Source organism: Pollachius pollachius (genome assembly GCF_949987615.1).
Source record: "Pollachius pollachius genome assembly, chromosome: 2".
Taxonomy (NCBI): Eukaryota; Metazoa; Chordata; class Actinopteri; order Gadiformes; family Gadidae; genus Pollachius; species Pollachius pollachius.
Genome location: NC_136935.1, coordinates 30,520,009 through 30,537,093, shown reverse-complemented (window position 1 = coordinate 30,537,093; position 17,085 = coordinate 30,520,009). Strand labels below are relative to the sequence as shown.

At 44.4% G+C, this 17,085-nt stretch overlaps 1 protein-coding gene across 1 annotated transcript in view; it reads right to left on the bottom strand.

The window, feature by feature from the left end:
- The window catches only part of usp43a (ubiquitin specific peptidase 43a), a 108,596-nt gene that overhangs the window by 24,367 nt on the left and 67,144 nt on the right, over positions 1–17,085 (bottom strand). The window contains exons 9-11 of the mRNA XM_079729809.1: positions 10,604–10,707; positions 9,428–9,505; positions 9,080–9,209 (exon numbers count right to left, since the gene is read on the bottom strand). Coding sequence (XP_079585935.1) covers positions 9,080–9,209; positions 9,428–9,505; positions 10,604–10,707 — 312 coding nt within the window. The remainder of the gene's footprint in view (positions 1–9,079; positions 9,210–9,427; positions 9,506–10,603; positions 10,708–17,085) is intronic.

Below are 17,085 nucleotides of genomic sequence, written 5' to 3'. Positions count from 1 at the left end.
CTAGAGTGATTGATCTAATTGCAGCTGAGGCAAAATATCACTTAACAAGTTTAAGAGCATTCATCAGATCTACGGACAAGACAAAGAAGGCAACACAAGACCACTCTGAAAACTCAGACTACCCAGACCTTGCAATGACATGGCTATGCAAAGAGCTGCAAGCGGCAGCAGATAAAGGACATGTACTTCTTCTCGATGATGTCTGGGAACGGTATAAGGTACTCAGTGAAAAATCATCAACCAACAATTCTACTCTCTTACTGCAGTAGAAGGGCAACATTTTGTGAAAAGTTGCAGCTGGGTGACATCTTCCATTTTTTTCAACCTCTTGATAGGTGTTCATCCGAGCGAAAAACCATACTAATTCTGACAAAGTACGCAAATACGGTGGCAAATAAGGCAGTGTTGGAAATGATGGATGAGAATGAGAGTGAGAAAACATTGCCTCAATATGTGCCTACAGATGACAGTTTCTTATCACTTGTACGCTGAAAATTTGTCAAGAGTTGATAGAAACCCCAGGTTTCTATCAAAGATTTCTCTGTAAGTGAGGATGGCGCTATTGCATGTGTCCCAGATAGTTTATATATGCTACTGAGACTAATAGTTGGTGGTCAAGAGGCACTTGAAAATGACAATTCTGAAAAGAATGCTGAGCATAGCACAGGACCTGGTTTACTGTGTCAGTCGCGGCAGAAAGTTAAGACACCCAAACATATCGGACTGGCTACTGCACTACATCAGGCTACACGATCGAAACAGCTGGTAGAGTTATTCAACAAGGCCGGCCACTGTTTGAACTATGAGCAGGGGATGAAGGTAGACAATGCCTTAGCTGAGAGTACCTTAAAATCTATGGACCCAGCAACCGGTGCCATTATTCCACCAAACATGGTAGCAAATCGATTCATCCACTACACAACTGACAAAATTGACATCCTTGATGAGTCCTTATATGGAAAGAAAACCTTTCATGAAACCCAAATGGCAACGGGGAAAAAAAGATATGGAAATTGACATGCTGAAGCCCTCCACTAGCCGTACACTGGTTGTGCCAGATGTCCTGGAGAACCTGCACCACGTCAATGTACATTCTACCACAAGCAAGCCAGTATTCACATCACATGTTAACAAGACCTGGTTTACAAAACCTAAAGGAGACGGTGATTGTGTGAAACAAGCACAAGCAACAGACATGGCTGTTGTCCTGCGATGTCAGGATTCTGAACCCAAACCTTCTTGGACCGTATTCAATCAGTCTCGTCAAAGGAACCAGAGTAGACAGCAGTAGGGTATTTGCAAATAGTCCTTGCTCCAGCTCATGAGTATGATACGCTCAATACAGTTGTGAAGAGGTGCATGGCGATATCATCACATTTTGGCCAGGAGCATACTGCCATAACAGTGGACCAAGCTCTTTACTGCAAGCTCATGGAACTGAAGTGGTGTGTTGAGGAATATCAGGGCAAGTTAATCCCTCGGCTTGGTGGACTTCATATTGCAATGAACTTCCTGAAGACTATCGGAGATCACATGGCTGGGTCTGGTCTAGCTGAAGTGTGGCTGGAGAGTGGATTGCTGGGGGAGGGTGCTGTGCAGCTTGTCATGTCAGGGAAAGCATACAACAAGGGTATGAGAGCTCACAAACTGACCTTGCAGCTTTTTTTGGTAATATTCCTCGCGTTTGCTGCAGAATCAAACAAGGAATGCCATGATGAGATCTCTGCTATGGCTGCTGATGACAATCCTGAAATAATTCCTCAGTTGATAACATATCTGAAGCAGGAACAGTTTGACAGTCTCCTCAAAGATTTCAATGCAAGTAAATCTGAAGATGTCATCTTTGTCTTCTGGTGGAACAACATGGATATGGTCTCAACACTGTTACAGTTTATACGAGCTCAGCGTGATGGACTCTGGGGGCTTCATCTTCACTCCTTCAGCTGGATGTTGCCAAACTTCATGCGATATGACCACCTGAACTACGCAAGATGGGGGCCAGTGTATATTGCTGAGATGTACCAACTACCAGAACCTGTACTATCGGAGTTCCAAAGGGTCCAGTGGAGTGGATCAACAGAACAGGGAAAAAAGGAGTGGGGATCATTGGCATTCCTAAGACACCTTCAGCCCTTTCCAGATGGACACTCTCCTACAACATAAGGTCCCATGTAACAGAAGAGACACATTTGATGTTCAGCAACACATCTGAGAAAACCTACGTCCACAATGAAGCTACCAAATCCCGCGAAAAGAGAGACAACAGAGACAAAATGGCATTGGTTTTAGTCTTCAAAGGATTCAAGGTGTTTGATTCAGTCTCACCAGGCTCATTGCAAAATCTCGCCACGAAAGACGTTGCCACAGAGGCTATCCAAAGCTCATTACTTTCTGCCAAAGACCTAGGACAAGAAAAAGTGAATTCATTAATTTAGAAAAGGCTGATTGTTCCTGAGGACAAAGATAAACCAGAGGTCCCAATCCATGCAACCCTACATAAGAGCAAAGCTAAAACATTTGCATCTCTGTATGAAGTGGCCAAAAATCCTAAAATCAAAGAAAACAGAACCGTCGTAAAGGCTGACCGAAACGTCCTCAAACGCCTTGTTACGGCCTATGAGGCAGGTCGTCCAGTTGACTTACCAGCTGTCCTAAAACACGAGCTTCTGCCAGTTCCCATATCCCTTGCGGAAATGAATGGGACACTTTGCACTGGAAACAAGTCTGTATTGGTAAATAAGTTAACTGAAGACATAGTCTGTCCTGAGGCTATTGAACTTCCCGACATGTCATCTTGCCTCATCATAGATGGACAGGCACTGGTGGTTGCCGTAGGAAAGCCAGACAAAGCAGTAACATTTGGGGATTTGGCCGACACATTTGTCAAAGCAGTATTGAAAGCAGGATCTTCCTGCTTTTTTTATAAACGGATAGACGTTGTGTTTGACAGATACAGAGAAGAGACCATAAAGGGTGCTACCAGGACACGAAGAACAAAAGCAGCTCAACCAATCAGACGACTTGTTGAGGGTCGTGATGTGCCTCTTCTGAAAAACTGGACCAACTTCCTGTCTCTCCCTGACAAGAAAACTGATCTTGCCAATCTACTCTTTGAAGAAGTATGTGCTCAGGCACCAGATGATAAAGAGATAGTAGTTGCTGGTGGGTTCAGAGACAAAGAGACGGCAGTTAGGTCATCAAAAGCAACAACCAATCTGACTCATCTGAGAGCCACACACAAAGAGGCAGATACCCGATCGGTAATACATGCAGTGCACTGCCAGTCAGACACAGTAGTCATGTCATCTAGAGACACTGATGTGCTTGTGATACTGGTTTCCCATTTCCCGCACGTAGCATGTAAAAAAACTCTGGCTGTTGTCTGGTACCATAAGGAAGCCACAATATATACCCATTGATGCTGTTTTTAAGAAACTACCAAAGGATTCAGCACCAAGCCTTGTAGCATTTCATGCACTAAGTGGTTGTGATACCACAAGTCACACCAAAAGTACATTGTGGAAAGTCTGGAAAATGCACCATCAATTGCTCAGAAACCTCGGCATTGGTGATCTCACGGAGGAGACTCAAAGATCTTCAGAGGCTTTTGTCTGCAGAATATATGATGTGCATGAAACAGACTATGTTGATGCAGCAAGGCATATACTTTTCACCAGAACAGGTAAACCAGAAGCAATGCCGCCGACAAGCAATGCGCTCCGCTTCCATCTGCTGAGAGTACACTACCAGGCAACGTTTTGGAGAAATACTTACTATGCCACACCTCAGCTTCCTTCACCCTTGGACTTGGAATGGAAACCTGGCGATTCAGGACTACAGCCCATTCTTATGTCACAGAATCCAATACCTGGAAAGTTGCCTGGAATTGATCCTGTGTGCCTGTAAAAAACAATGCACAACACGCCAGTGCAAATGCTGAAAATCTGGGCTGTTATGCACTGCAATGTGTGCATGTCAGAGTGATAACCAATGTCCTTGTTTAAATGTAGAGTTGTAGTCCTCAAGCATACCAAGGCAAGGGGTAACCAAAGAACTTGGAAAAGGACTATAGAAAGAAATACTAATCAAAATGAAATTCCAAAGACAAATGGCACATAAGCAAAGTAGAAAGGTATAAAAACAATTTGCCAAAAACAATTTAGAGGGAATGAACTACAGAACAAAAAATCTAACAGAAGAAAACGAAGCAATTAAGCTACAAACATGAAAGAAAATATACAGAAACAAGATGTGATCTGTAGAACTAACAGAAGAAAGCGAAAGCTAGACTCCAAAGGAAATATACAGAAATGCTGAGTGACCTATGGAACTTACAGAAGAAGACAGATGAAAGCAAAGCAATTAAGCTACAAACATGAAAGAGAATATACAGAAACAAGATGTGATCTGTAGAACTGTTCTAGGGAAGTTTCATGGTGTTTTTTCCCCTATTCACTTGGGTTTTTCGATGTTTGAATTAAGAGCATAAATGCTTTGTTTGCATAAATACATGAAATCTTAGACAACTTGCAATGATGTTTTTCTTAATGTAATATGGAATACATCACATATCATATATAGACTGGGAACATTTAAGAGTGATATTGATTGAATATTTATGTCAGCCTTAAAAAATGACACAAATAATGCTTAGTTTCACCTTAAAAGTTTGTATTTTGCATATATATATATACACAAAAAAGGCAATGAGCCTCCACTATATCCTTGCTCTGACCCTAGACTATAGATCTAGAAACTTAATTTCCTCATCTTTGATTGCCTATTTACAAAAAAACTAGGGGAAAATGGTCCAACGACTGAGCAAGATAGGAAATTTGGCGGCCATTTTGATATGCAAACTAGAAGGTCAAAAACTCACAATTTTGTTTGGGTACCAGTTTTTTTGGATTCAGCACCCTTGAAATATGTAAAGTAGGCCGGTTCCCGACTTGTACCCATAAATGCTCCACACTTTCACTTTTTGGGTACATTCTACAAGGGGCAGTTCAGGGAAAGGAGGAGCCGTGTTCTGGCGCAAACATTCCCTGGTGCTATTTTGCAGTTTCAGAAAACAATTCCGCCACAAACCAGGAAATACCTGGTTTAAAGTCAGTGGCGCGTTGTTCAGATGCTATTTTAAGGGCGCATGCATAATGTTGCTTGTGCACCTCGCGCACACACTTTGCTTCTCTCATCTACCTAGCCACACATTCTTGGTAAATTATTTGGGAAAGAACAGCTGGTACAGCGGTAATAAATTGTACTTTTAAATCAATGCATCAGCAAACACCGTACAGCAAAGACATATTTTCTTAACACAGACATCGTGTACAAGCCCATAACTTTTAGGGTTGATGAGTATTTGATCGTGAGAAAATATTGTTTTACAGCGAGTGAGTGTTAAATCCATCTGTTTAAACACACGCAAACTAAACACGTAACACATAATACAGTCCATGGCAATGTATATTAATGGGGGGACACATGCATATTAGGAACACAAGTCGATAACGATAATGCATACAATATTGGTAAGAAACGATGTTTGTTAATGTATTGCGTATATCATTAAATAGAACCACCACGTATATTAACGGGGGGACACATGCATATTAGGAACACAAGTCGATAACGATAATGCGTACAATACTGGTAAGAAACAATGTTTGTTAATGTATTGCGTATATCATTAAATAGAACCACAGTTACCGCATATCATACGTGTGTTAAGTTTTCTTTGCCGAAATTTATTTGAGGACTCAGTATTTCTGAAGTTGTGGAAGAAAACACTATTCCATGTGTGACTTAGGCCATATTATTTGGCCATAAACTGAGCCATTTGAAGTTTACAATTCATGTGGTCATGCTTCTGCCTCATCGGAGGCTGCAAACGCGCTGTCAAAATATCAACACGTCAGATTCAAATGCGCTCATGGCTCTTAAAGGGGATGGGAGATGGCACTCTCATTGGTTTATTGCACATTACACCCAAACCACACCTACCGGTAATTAGGCTACTTCAGGGCAGCCCTTTTTAGATTTGCGTTGGGCGCAAGAGTCATTTATCCGCCGGTAAAATAACAACATCGCCATAGAACCGCCCACAAAGCTCTTTGCGTTTGGCGCTTCTCACTTGCGTTTCAGACTGTTAAAATAGGGCCTCTAGGGTTTTATTCCCACTACTTCCTGGTTTCCAAGAAGTCAGGGGAGAAGAGACCTATTCTTGATCTTTGCGTGTTCAACAGATTTGTTGCCGCGTCCCGTCCTGTTGGCACTCTCCCGCTTTCGCGTTCGCAGAAACGTGACCGCACTGTCCACCATGCGCCTGTTAGGGCTGATGGCAACCGCCCATCCCGTGGTTCTCCTGGGTCTGCTCTTTATGCGCAGACTCCAGTACTGGTTTGCTCGCCAACAGTTGGACCCCATGCGACACAAGCTCAGGGTGCTCCTCGTACCCCGTTCGGTGTAACCAGACCTGGAACATTGGGAAACCCCGCCCCGCCCTCCTCAGGGGTGTTCCCCTGGGCAGAGTGACGTCCTACGTAGTGGTCTTCACGGACGCCTCGTTGACGGGTTCGGGAGGAACGTGCCTCTCCCCCTCAGTCGGAGGCGAGTGGCTTACGCCCCCCACAGCACACATAAATGTGTTGGAACTCGCGGCTGTGAGGAAAGTGCTGTTGCATTTCTTTCACCTGGTACGTGGCCGCCCCGTTCTGATCAGGACAGACAGCGTGTCGGTGGCGGCGTACATAAACAGACAGGGGGGAGTGCGCTCCTCTGCTCTCCACCGAAAGGCGGTCAGGCTCTGGCTTTGGGCTCATCAGTATCTCCCCAGCCTAAGAGCCCTGCATATCGCGGGCGCCCAGAACTTCGGGGCGGACCTCATGTCTCGCGGTGGTCCCTGCCGAGACGAGTGGCGGTTACATCCCGACATTGTCAGGCTCGGTTCGGGGTTCGGGACAGCTCAGGTGGACCTGTTCACGTCCAGGGAGAACACACACTGCAGGTGGTGGTTCTCTCTCAACCCTCGGGATCTTCCCCCATCAGGGGTGGATGCTCGACACACACACCTTGGCCGCAGGCTCTCTTGTATGTGTTTCCCCCGCTCCAGCTGATCCTTCCTCTTCTGGAACGGGTCAGACAGGAGAGATTGTCCCTTAGTATAGTGGCTCCGGAGAACCGCTCAGCTCTGTGGTTTCCAGAGCTAGCGGCGCTCTCGCGGACGGCGCCATGGCCGGTACCGTTCAGATCGGATGCGCTTTCACAGGCCCATGGGACAGTGCACCACCCGCCCAATGTATCGGGACGGCTGTTGGTTTGGCTCCTGAGAGGTTGATCCTGCAGGGCAAAGGTTTGCCTGAAGCAGTTACCAACACTATCCAGAGTGCTCATGCAACTTATACTTCTTCCCTCTATGCAGCGAAGTGGGGCTTTCTCTAATTGGTGTGACAGGAACTACGCTGTCCCATCTCTATGCAAGGTGGGGAGCGTGTTGCGTTTCTGCAGTACTTATTGGAAAAAGGTTTGGCCTTCTCCACTATCAAGGTGTATGCAGCAGCTGTTTCGGCTGGCCATGCAGGCTGTGATGGTAGACCGGTCTTCAGCCATCTACTGGACAAGAGATTCTTGCGTGGGGCTAGACGTGTTAGGCCTGTTTTGTGCGTGCTCCCACCACGCTGGGATCTCCCCACCGTGTTGCGCGGGTTGTCCAGGGACCCTTTCGAGCCTCTGTCTCAGGCCCCTTTGGATGCCCTGCCCTTTAAGACGGCTCTCTTATTGGCTTTGGTTTCTGCCAAGTGGGCCGGTGAGTTGACTGCTCTGTCTGTCAGCCCAAGTTGCTTGTTGCTGAATGAGGACAGCTCCTTTGCGCTACTCAGACCTAATCCTGCGTTCCTCCCAAAGAACATTAACAGTTCTTTCCGGTCAAGGGATATTGTGCTTAAGGCTTTTCACCCCCCGCCTCATTCTAGTGAGGCGGAGATGGAGTTGCATCATCTGTGCCCGGTGCGGGCGCTGGCTATGTACGCGAAACGCTCGGCCGCGTTCCGCTCCACACAACAGTTCTTTGTTTGTTATAGCAATGCTGGCAGGGGCCGCGCTCTCTCTAAACAGTGGTTTTCTCGCTGGATATGTGAGGGTGTTTGCTTAGCCTACTCTCGGCAGGGCTTAGCACCACCGTTGGGTGTTAAAGCAGAGTCGACACTGGGCGTGGCTGCTTCAACAGCTCTACTCAGGCGTTTCGGTCGAAGACATCTGCGCGGCTGCATCTTGGTCTTCCCCCGGCCCCTTTGTTCATTTTTACATGTTAGACATGTCCAGGGGCTCACTCGGCCACTCTGTGTTGGACCCATACTACGGCTTAAGAATATAGGTATGTTCTTTTAAGCGGCATCATTAATATCCTTTCGCCGGCTGGCGAGTTGGATTTGACTGCCAGTATTTCTCTCCCGCCGTTTTTCAAATGAGAAACGGACCAGAGGGGTTTCCCTATTGGCGAGTTGGACTCCATAGCTCCATAGGGCAGCCTTCGTTGTACATCATCTTATCATGTCTCCAGCTGTATTTTGAAATGCATTGTTTCGTTGTAAATCGAATGTATGAGACGCGCCATTGAGAAGCCGTCATACTATACAAACGACCTACATTCTGACTTTACGCCTGCTCCTAACCAGGCGTAAGATTTATGCCTTAGTCACAAGGAAGCTTAAGCCTAGATGGTGCACCTGGCAAAACTATTAGGTCGGAATTAGAACGCCAAGTTACAAGTTACCGAATTAGCTTAAGGCCAGGCGTAAGTAAGCCATGTGGGTTACTCTGCCCCCTGGGTGAATAGAGCAGACTGGGAACAATGTCCATACAGATCTGATTTTTCTAATGCATCGGAAAGCTTTTAACAATCCTTGCTCGGGTTTTGTCGTTGAAATAACCATGACAATTTGAACAAATCAATGTTTTCCATTTGAGTTGTCCATTTATCTAATGTATGATATTAGGGTGCACTCACACTAGGCCATCTGTACCGTCCCCAAGTCCGTTTGACACCTGTACTGTACTCAATTACGATTGTGTGAAGTGTCACCTGTTCCTCTTTGGTGTACAGCTGGAAGCACTCGTCCAGAGTGCAGCTGTGCTGCTGTAGATGTTGCTGCTGCTGGTTCCTCACACTCTCTGCATCCTTCACTACCTCCTCCTGGATACTGCCAAACAGACTGACGCACATACACACACACGACCATAACAGAGTTACATTGTGCAATCATCATATAAACATTAGCTGTGGATCTCAGTCCCTCAAGTTTGCTGTTGCATGCTGAGGCCCCGCTCTCACTTATTCATTATTTTGATGTGCATAGTAAATTCAGTGTGTGTGTGTGTGTGTGTCTGTGTGTGTGCGGTGTGCATGTTTCTGAGTGTGTCTGTTGCTCACCATTCCTTGACCTTGTGCTCCCACTCAATGACCAGCTTGACATGAGGGGTCCCCCCGGTCCCACACAGCTTCAGCCCCCTATGCCCCAATCAAACACACACACATGGCCGCACGCAAACACGTACGCACACACACACACACACACACACACACACACACACACACACAGTAATTAACACAGTGTGTGTGTGTGTGTGTGTGTGTGTGTGTGTGTGTGTGTCTCACATGGGTCTTGGGTGACCCTGATCCCAGGTGACGACAGTTCACATCAAGAAGCCTCTTGGTTTAGCTGATCACTAGTGGACGCTTGTTCAAACCATGCCTAAGAATGCGCCTCCAAATACGCCTGATTGACCACTTGTGATTGGATCTCACTTTCCAGGGCAACATGCAAATAAACACGTTCATCAATTCCGTTTGCAAAGAGGATTATTTCCAAAGGGACAAGTCTAGTGGATAGAAGACTAAACTAAGGGAGATAAGTCTAGTGGGTAGAAGACTAAACTAGGGGGGATTAGTCTGCTGGGTAGTATACTCAACTAGGGGAGATAAGTCTACTGGGAAGTGGACTAAACTAGGGGAGATAAGTCTACAAAATCATGAACACCTGTTCATCTTATGGCGCCTCTGTGAAAAGAGTCTATTGTTGAATCCGATTTCCTCTTCTTCTCTGTGTCATTCACTCACTGTCTATGAATGAACAGGGACTGATGTCTGCCTCCATAACAATATGACATCAGCCTTGTATTGAATGAAGGAACGATATCCCCACTCTACAGTTGTGTATATAGCAATCCAAACTAAAGAAATCAAGCAGGGATGGGATTGCCACCACAGTGGTCAATGTATGCCTGAGTGATAACACCTCCATGGATATCAATCACCCTGCCCTGCCAGGTTTAACCACCTATACAATTTAGCTTGTACAAGGGTAACTTGGAACATGCATCACCTTTTATATAGGCAAGATGGAGTGTGTGCATGCAGGCATGTGCACGTGTGTATGTATACTTTCTCTCATACATTATCATCATCCAAATACCGATTACATGAGGTAACGCAGATCCTTTCTAAAGTGCAGTAGTCAGTCGTCAAATGTGTCCCTCCTTCTAAAACCTTTCGTTGCATAATGATGTGCTCCAAGTGTGCCAATGTTTTGTTTACTGATGTGAATACCTGTCCACTGCAGGGTGCTGGAGAGGCCGTCCATCTTGTGGAGAGAGGTAGCTGTAGGCTGCAGATCCACCCACCACTCGGATCTTAAACAGCACGCCACTGTTCTGTAGGGGCACACAACACACATCCGACACGCTTGTAAGCTCATATATACATATATGGGTCATCCCATTTTTATGCAGATGACACAATTCTTATATTTTGAGCAGCAACCCTGAAATTTGCTCATGCAGACCCACAATCTGCTTTAACACGTTTCAGGTAGAGCTAGCCCTGCTTTAATGACATTTAACTATGGCAAACACCGTGCTGACAGTTTGTTGGGCTTCAGCCTAAACGAGCGTTCCAAACTTCATATTGATGGCCTTGTAATAAACCTCAGGTGTTGTTTGTGTGTTCATAACAACTTTCTTGCCCATCTTATGCTAGAAATAAGCTTTGTACATGTCTGCAGCCTTCAACTCACCATGTGTATTGGACCCTGGTGAACACTGGGCTTCAGCCTTTATCTCACCATTTGAAAGAAAACAACAACGCCATGATGGGTTCTATTAAAACCTTTTCAATTTATTTTTTTACGATTAGGCTTTTGCCACCCTTTTTCTTTACAATTGAAGTCAATGGGAGGACGGTGATGCCGTCTGCCCATTCTCTGAGGCTTCAACTTCTTCTCTTCAATTTTCAACCGTTGACCTTCGTTCAAACCTTTTGACATATCAACAGATTTCAATAATATGAAAACAAATTTTTTTTTTTTTTTTTATTTATTCTTTTTTCAGAATCACAGTTTAAGTTTCATAACAGGTTTGTAGATTTTCAGTTGTCTCATTGAGACCAACTGATGGTTAAGGCCGTTCTAACAGTGTTGCCAGATTGGGCAGATTTCCAAATCACATTAGGCTTGATACACACAATTTGGGCTGGCTGGATATTATAATTATTTTTACAAACATCAATCAATACCGATATACATGAGGTTTTACGTTTCGATTTGACCAAATAATGTTAGTATTAAGGTGTGGGAGATGGGCACCTGTCCAATAGTAATGCTGCTCCATTGGATTCATTCATTGTATTATTGGAGTTTGCGTTGTCTGGACAAAGTTCTACCATTCATGTTCTTTATGTTCTTGTAAGAATATTTTAAGTTCAAGTTCTACATAAATGTAAGATCATTGTAAGATCAAGCACGATTATTTTGAGGGTTGTTTTATTTAAGTCCCCCCACACAGAGCGTCGCGTGTGAGCATAACGTAAAAGTTATTAAGTCAATGAGGTCGCATTCAGGTGTTTATTGTGCTCACCATTGGTCTTTTACATGCCTATTTTGTGTGTTGTGTATAAATGTCATCTCATTGACTGTCAGTGTGTTCTTTACAGACATTTTCAGGTTTGTGTGTGAGAGATAAAAGAGAGGTTCCTTGTATACAACATAACATCATTGTTAATAACACATACACACACACACACACACATACACACACTCACACACACACAGGTGTTTACTCGATTTTAACATTTTGAACTCTGTTCAAATCCCTCACTTGATTTAAGCTATTCAAATTTTCTTCTGTCTACTACTGCTACTGCTCCTCCTACAATTACTACTACTACTACTACCATTACCTTTACTACTTCAGCTAGTACCACGAAGGCTGCCTTAATGCACGGGCTTGTTAAATTGCATGTTATCGACTGCGCGTGCGCGGGAAGGGTCGTGGCGGCCATGGTTGTGCATGTAATATGCTAACGTTCAGTAAAAGTTTAAACTCGATCAACTGTCGTTGTGGTCATTGATTAACATTGGAAGCAGAGGATGGCAGCAGCTGGGAATTACAAAGTTCCGCCACCGTTTGACGAGAAGACGTCATACGAAAGCTGGAAAAATTAGATCGCGATATGGAGACTTGTCACCGAACTGGATGAAAAGAAGCAAGCCTTGGCGGTTACCTTGTCGCTAAAGGGGAGAGCCAAGGCTAGTGCTCTTGAAATTGCTGCTGGCGACTTAAATTCCGACACGGGAATGACTGCACTTATGACTAAATTGGACTCTGTGTTTTTGAAAGAAGAAAAGGACCGGCAGTACGAGGCTTACACTGAGTTTCGACCGGATCCCTAGAGGAAGCGATATTTTAATGGTGGATTACTTACATCATCGAATTTGAACATCGCTACAACAAGCTCCGTAAGTTTAAAATGGAATTTTCGGATGCAGTGTTAGCCTTCAAGCTACTAGATACCACGGGACTTAATGTGAAAGATAAGCAGTTGGCGCTTACAGCTCGCCCGAGCGTCTCTTTTGTTGACGTGAAATCAGCCTTAAAAAGATTTTTTGGCGATAACGTTACACCACCACAAGATGGCAGCAGTGCGCTGCGAATGAGTGAAGATGCTGCCTACTACGTGAGATACACAGGCAGGCAGACAGACGGTGGAGTAGGTCAAACTTGCAACCGTTACAAACGGTGTTTCAGGGCACAAACCCACTCGACAAACATGGGAGGAGAACAAGATGTGCAGTATGCCAGAGCACTTATCACTGGGCAAAGGATTGTCCAAACAAAAAGGAATATGTAAAACTTACAAAGAATGAGGGGATAAAACATCATGTTGAAGAATGCAACATAACTTTGTTTTCAAACGTTTTGTCTGACACAGAAATCTTCATGGTGGAGGCTTTGGGATCGGCTGTGATTGACACAGCCTGTACAAGAACTGTGTGTGGAGAATAATGGCTTGATGATTACATCAGTGAACTGCCACAGAGTGAGTTACAAAAAGTTAGTGACAAACAGAGTGCAAAACCTTTCAGATTTGGTGATGGGAAAGTGGTCCACTCCACGAGGAAAGTGATTATTCCAGCCAAGATAGGACAGACTAAATGCAAAATCGAAACAGAAGTTGTCCCTGCAGATATTCCCATGCTTTTAAGCAAGACTTCGTTGAAAAGAGCAAGTGCAGTTTTGGACATTGCGCATGAAAAAGCGACAATGTTTGAACAACCTGTTAAGCTTGAACTGACATCTTCAGGACATTATTGTGTGAACTTGAGAGATGATAGTGACGCAGAGGAAAGTGAGACCCAAAAAGATGAGGATGAAGTTCTCGCTGTGACAGAAAACATGACAACGAAGGAAAAACAGACAGTCCTGGTGAAACTGCATAGACAATTTGGACATGCTTCAGTTGAAAGACTACAAAAACTACTTTTTTTTTTTTTTTTTGGCCTGTGCAGGTAATAATAATGAGGAAAGCAACACCATACTCAAAGACATTGTGAAAAACTGTGAAACATGCATCAGGTACAGCAAACCAAAACGCAAGCCAGTGGTGGGTTTGCCCATGGTCTCAACTTACAATGAAACTATTGCTGTGGGCTTGCATGAGCTTGAACCAGGAGTGTGGTATCTCCATGCTATTGATCACTTCACACGCTTCAGCTCGGGGAATATTATCACCACGAAAAAACCCATGGAGACAGTGAAGCACTTAATTCACTGCTGGATAAGTATCCATGGTCCTCCGCGCAGGTTATTCAGTTATATTGGAGGTGAATTCAACAACGAAGAAATGAGGGACATGGCTGAAAAGTTTAACATTGAAGTGAAAACCACTGCAGCATATAGCCTATGGAGCAACGGCCTACTAGAAAGGCATAATCAAACCCTGACTGACATTTTGCTGAAAGTAAAGAAAGACAACCAATGTGACTGGAAGATAGCCCTGGTTTGGGCCTTGATGGCAAAAAACTTGATGCACAATGTACATGGTTACAGCCCCTACCAGCTAGTGTTTGGGCAGAACCCAAATCTGCCTTCAATCCTTACCGATAAGCCTCCAGCTCTGGAAACAAGTTTGAATACTTGGGTAGCCCAACACATCACAACAATACATGCATCAAACGGAGCGTTTACGGAAGCTGAATGCTCTGAGAGGATCCAAAGAGCCCTTCGCGAACAACTCCAGCCCAATGATGACAGATACGAAACAGGGGACAAAGTATACTATAAGAAAGTAGAGTGGAAAGGTCCAGGTGTAGTCATTTGCCAAGATGGTGTGGTGATTTTTGTTAGACATGGGGGAACCTACATTCGAGTGCACCAGTCTAGGCTGAGAAAAGTGGATCACCCAGAGCTGGGAGAAATTAAAAAGGAAGATCAAATAATTGAAAATGAAAACTTACAATGACACCAGCAGTTTGACTCAATGATCATAACTATGATAGTGACAATGAATTACAGGAAGTGGAACCTACAAATGATGAACACCTTGATGCTGAGGATAACACTGAACCCCCTCATGCATCAGTACAGCCTGGAGGGAGTGATCTCGATCAACCTGTCATGTTGCAGATAAACTCAACCGCGACTTGTGAAGGCCTGAGGCTGAAAGCTGGACAGTTGGTTCAATACACAGACAGTGAAAGTGGCCAAACCCACACTGGAAAAATTCTCAGCCGGGTAGGAAAGGTCACTGGAAAACTGTTATAATGTGCAGTACAGTGACCCTGAGGAAACTAATGGCACAACAAGGTCAGTTGACTTAGGACAAATTAAAGATCTTCAAGTTATTCTGTCTGAGCATGCCAAGGTATGTACTGATTACAATGAGGATGACATACTGATAGTGAATGATGATGCCTTCCTGCCTTCATGCCAAACACAATGAACTCAGCAACTGGAGAAAAAATGATGTATTTGAAGAGGTGAAAGATGAGGGTCAGAAATGCATCTCAACAAGGTGGGTGTGCACACTCAAGGAAACACCTGATGGCATTGTACCTAAAGCCAGACTAGTTGCGAGAGGCTTTGAAGAAAGAAACACACAAGACCTTCCCAAACACTCGCCTACATGTGCTTCAGAATCTCTAAAGATGATCATGGCTGTCATTTGTCAAAATAAATGGCAGCTGAACTCCATGGACATTAAAGCAGCCTTCTTACAAGGTAAAGAGTTAAACCGAAATGTCTACATTTGCCCACCCCAAGAAGCACAGAGCAAAGGAACTGTATGGAAGTTGAAAAAGTTTGTTTATGGCCTTACAGATGCTTCTTTGTACTGGTACAATAAAGTGAAAGACACTATGCAGCAGTTGGGAGCTACTGTGTCAAAAGTTGATCCAGCAGTATTCTACTGGCTGGATGATTCCTGTAATGTAATGGGGGTCCTTGCAGCTCATGTGGATGACTTTATCTGGGGTGGTTCACATGCGTTCTCCACAGCTCTCATCCCCCAATTGTAAGATGCTTTTCAAGTTGGACGTGAAGAACACCACAGCTTCAGCTACATTGGAATGCAGGTTAATTCCCTGAAGGATGAGATACAAGTACAACAAAGTACATACATTAAAAGTCTTCAACCTATTCCTGTGGACCCCACCAGAGCAACGCAGCGTGAGGCTCCTTTAACAGAAATCGAGCTTGACATGCTTAAATCAAAGATTGGCCAGATATTGTGGGTAGCAAGACAGGGCAGACCCGACATAATGTGTGACATATCCATTTTGGCATCTAACACAAAGCATGCTACTGTCCAGACCCTGCACTGTGCAAACAATCTCATCAGAAAACTAAAATCAGAAGAGGTGATCTTAAGGTTTCAGTACTTGGGAGAAAACTTCCCTAAAACTAGTCATGTTCAGTGATTCCTCAATGGGGAACCTTGCAGATGGAGGAACACAGGGTGGACATTTTATCATGCTTATGGGAGAAGATGGGAAGTTTTCACCAATATGCTGGCAGTCAAAACGCATCAGGAGAGTTGTACGGAGTACGTTAGCAGGACAGACATTGGCACTTGCAGATGGGATTGACAGTGCAGTTTATCTAGCTACTATCTACTCAGAGCTTACTACTGGGGGTTGCACACACAGCAATTTGCCCATTGTGTGTGTAACGGATAATCATTCTCTTCTTGATGCTGTGAAGTCTACAAAGTCTGTCACGGAAAAGAGACTCCGCCTCGAAATCAGAAGTATTCAGGAGCTCATGCACTCTGGAGCTGTTCAGCAGATCATGTGGTCACCTACCAAGGAACAGCTTGCTAACTGCTTGACGAAGACAGGGACTTCTGCACTAAGTCTGCTGAGGGCCCTCAGCGAAGGTGTACTGCATCTTAAAGGCTAAATGATCTTGACAATAGACTACAGTCACAGTTTGGTCATTACAACTGTCATTTAATCACACCTGTTTAGCTGTTTTGGGTTTAAAAGATAACCTATGTTGACGTTCTATTTCTTGGACAGTGTTACACTGAAATGTTCTTAGTTTTGAAAAGTGTTCTTAGTTTTAAAAAAATGCTTTTCTTTAAAGAAAAAGGGGAGATTGTTAAGTTGCATGTTATCGACTGCGCGTGCGCGGGAAGGGTCGTGGCTGTTCTCTCGGTGAATAATGGCGGCGGCCATGGTTGTGCATGTAATATGCTAACGTTCAGTCAAAGTTTAAACTCGATCAACTGTCGTTGTGGTCATGATTAACAGGCCT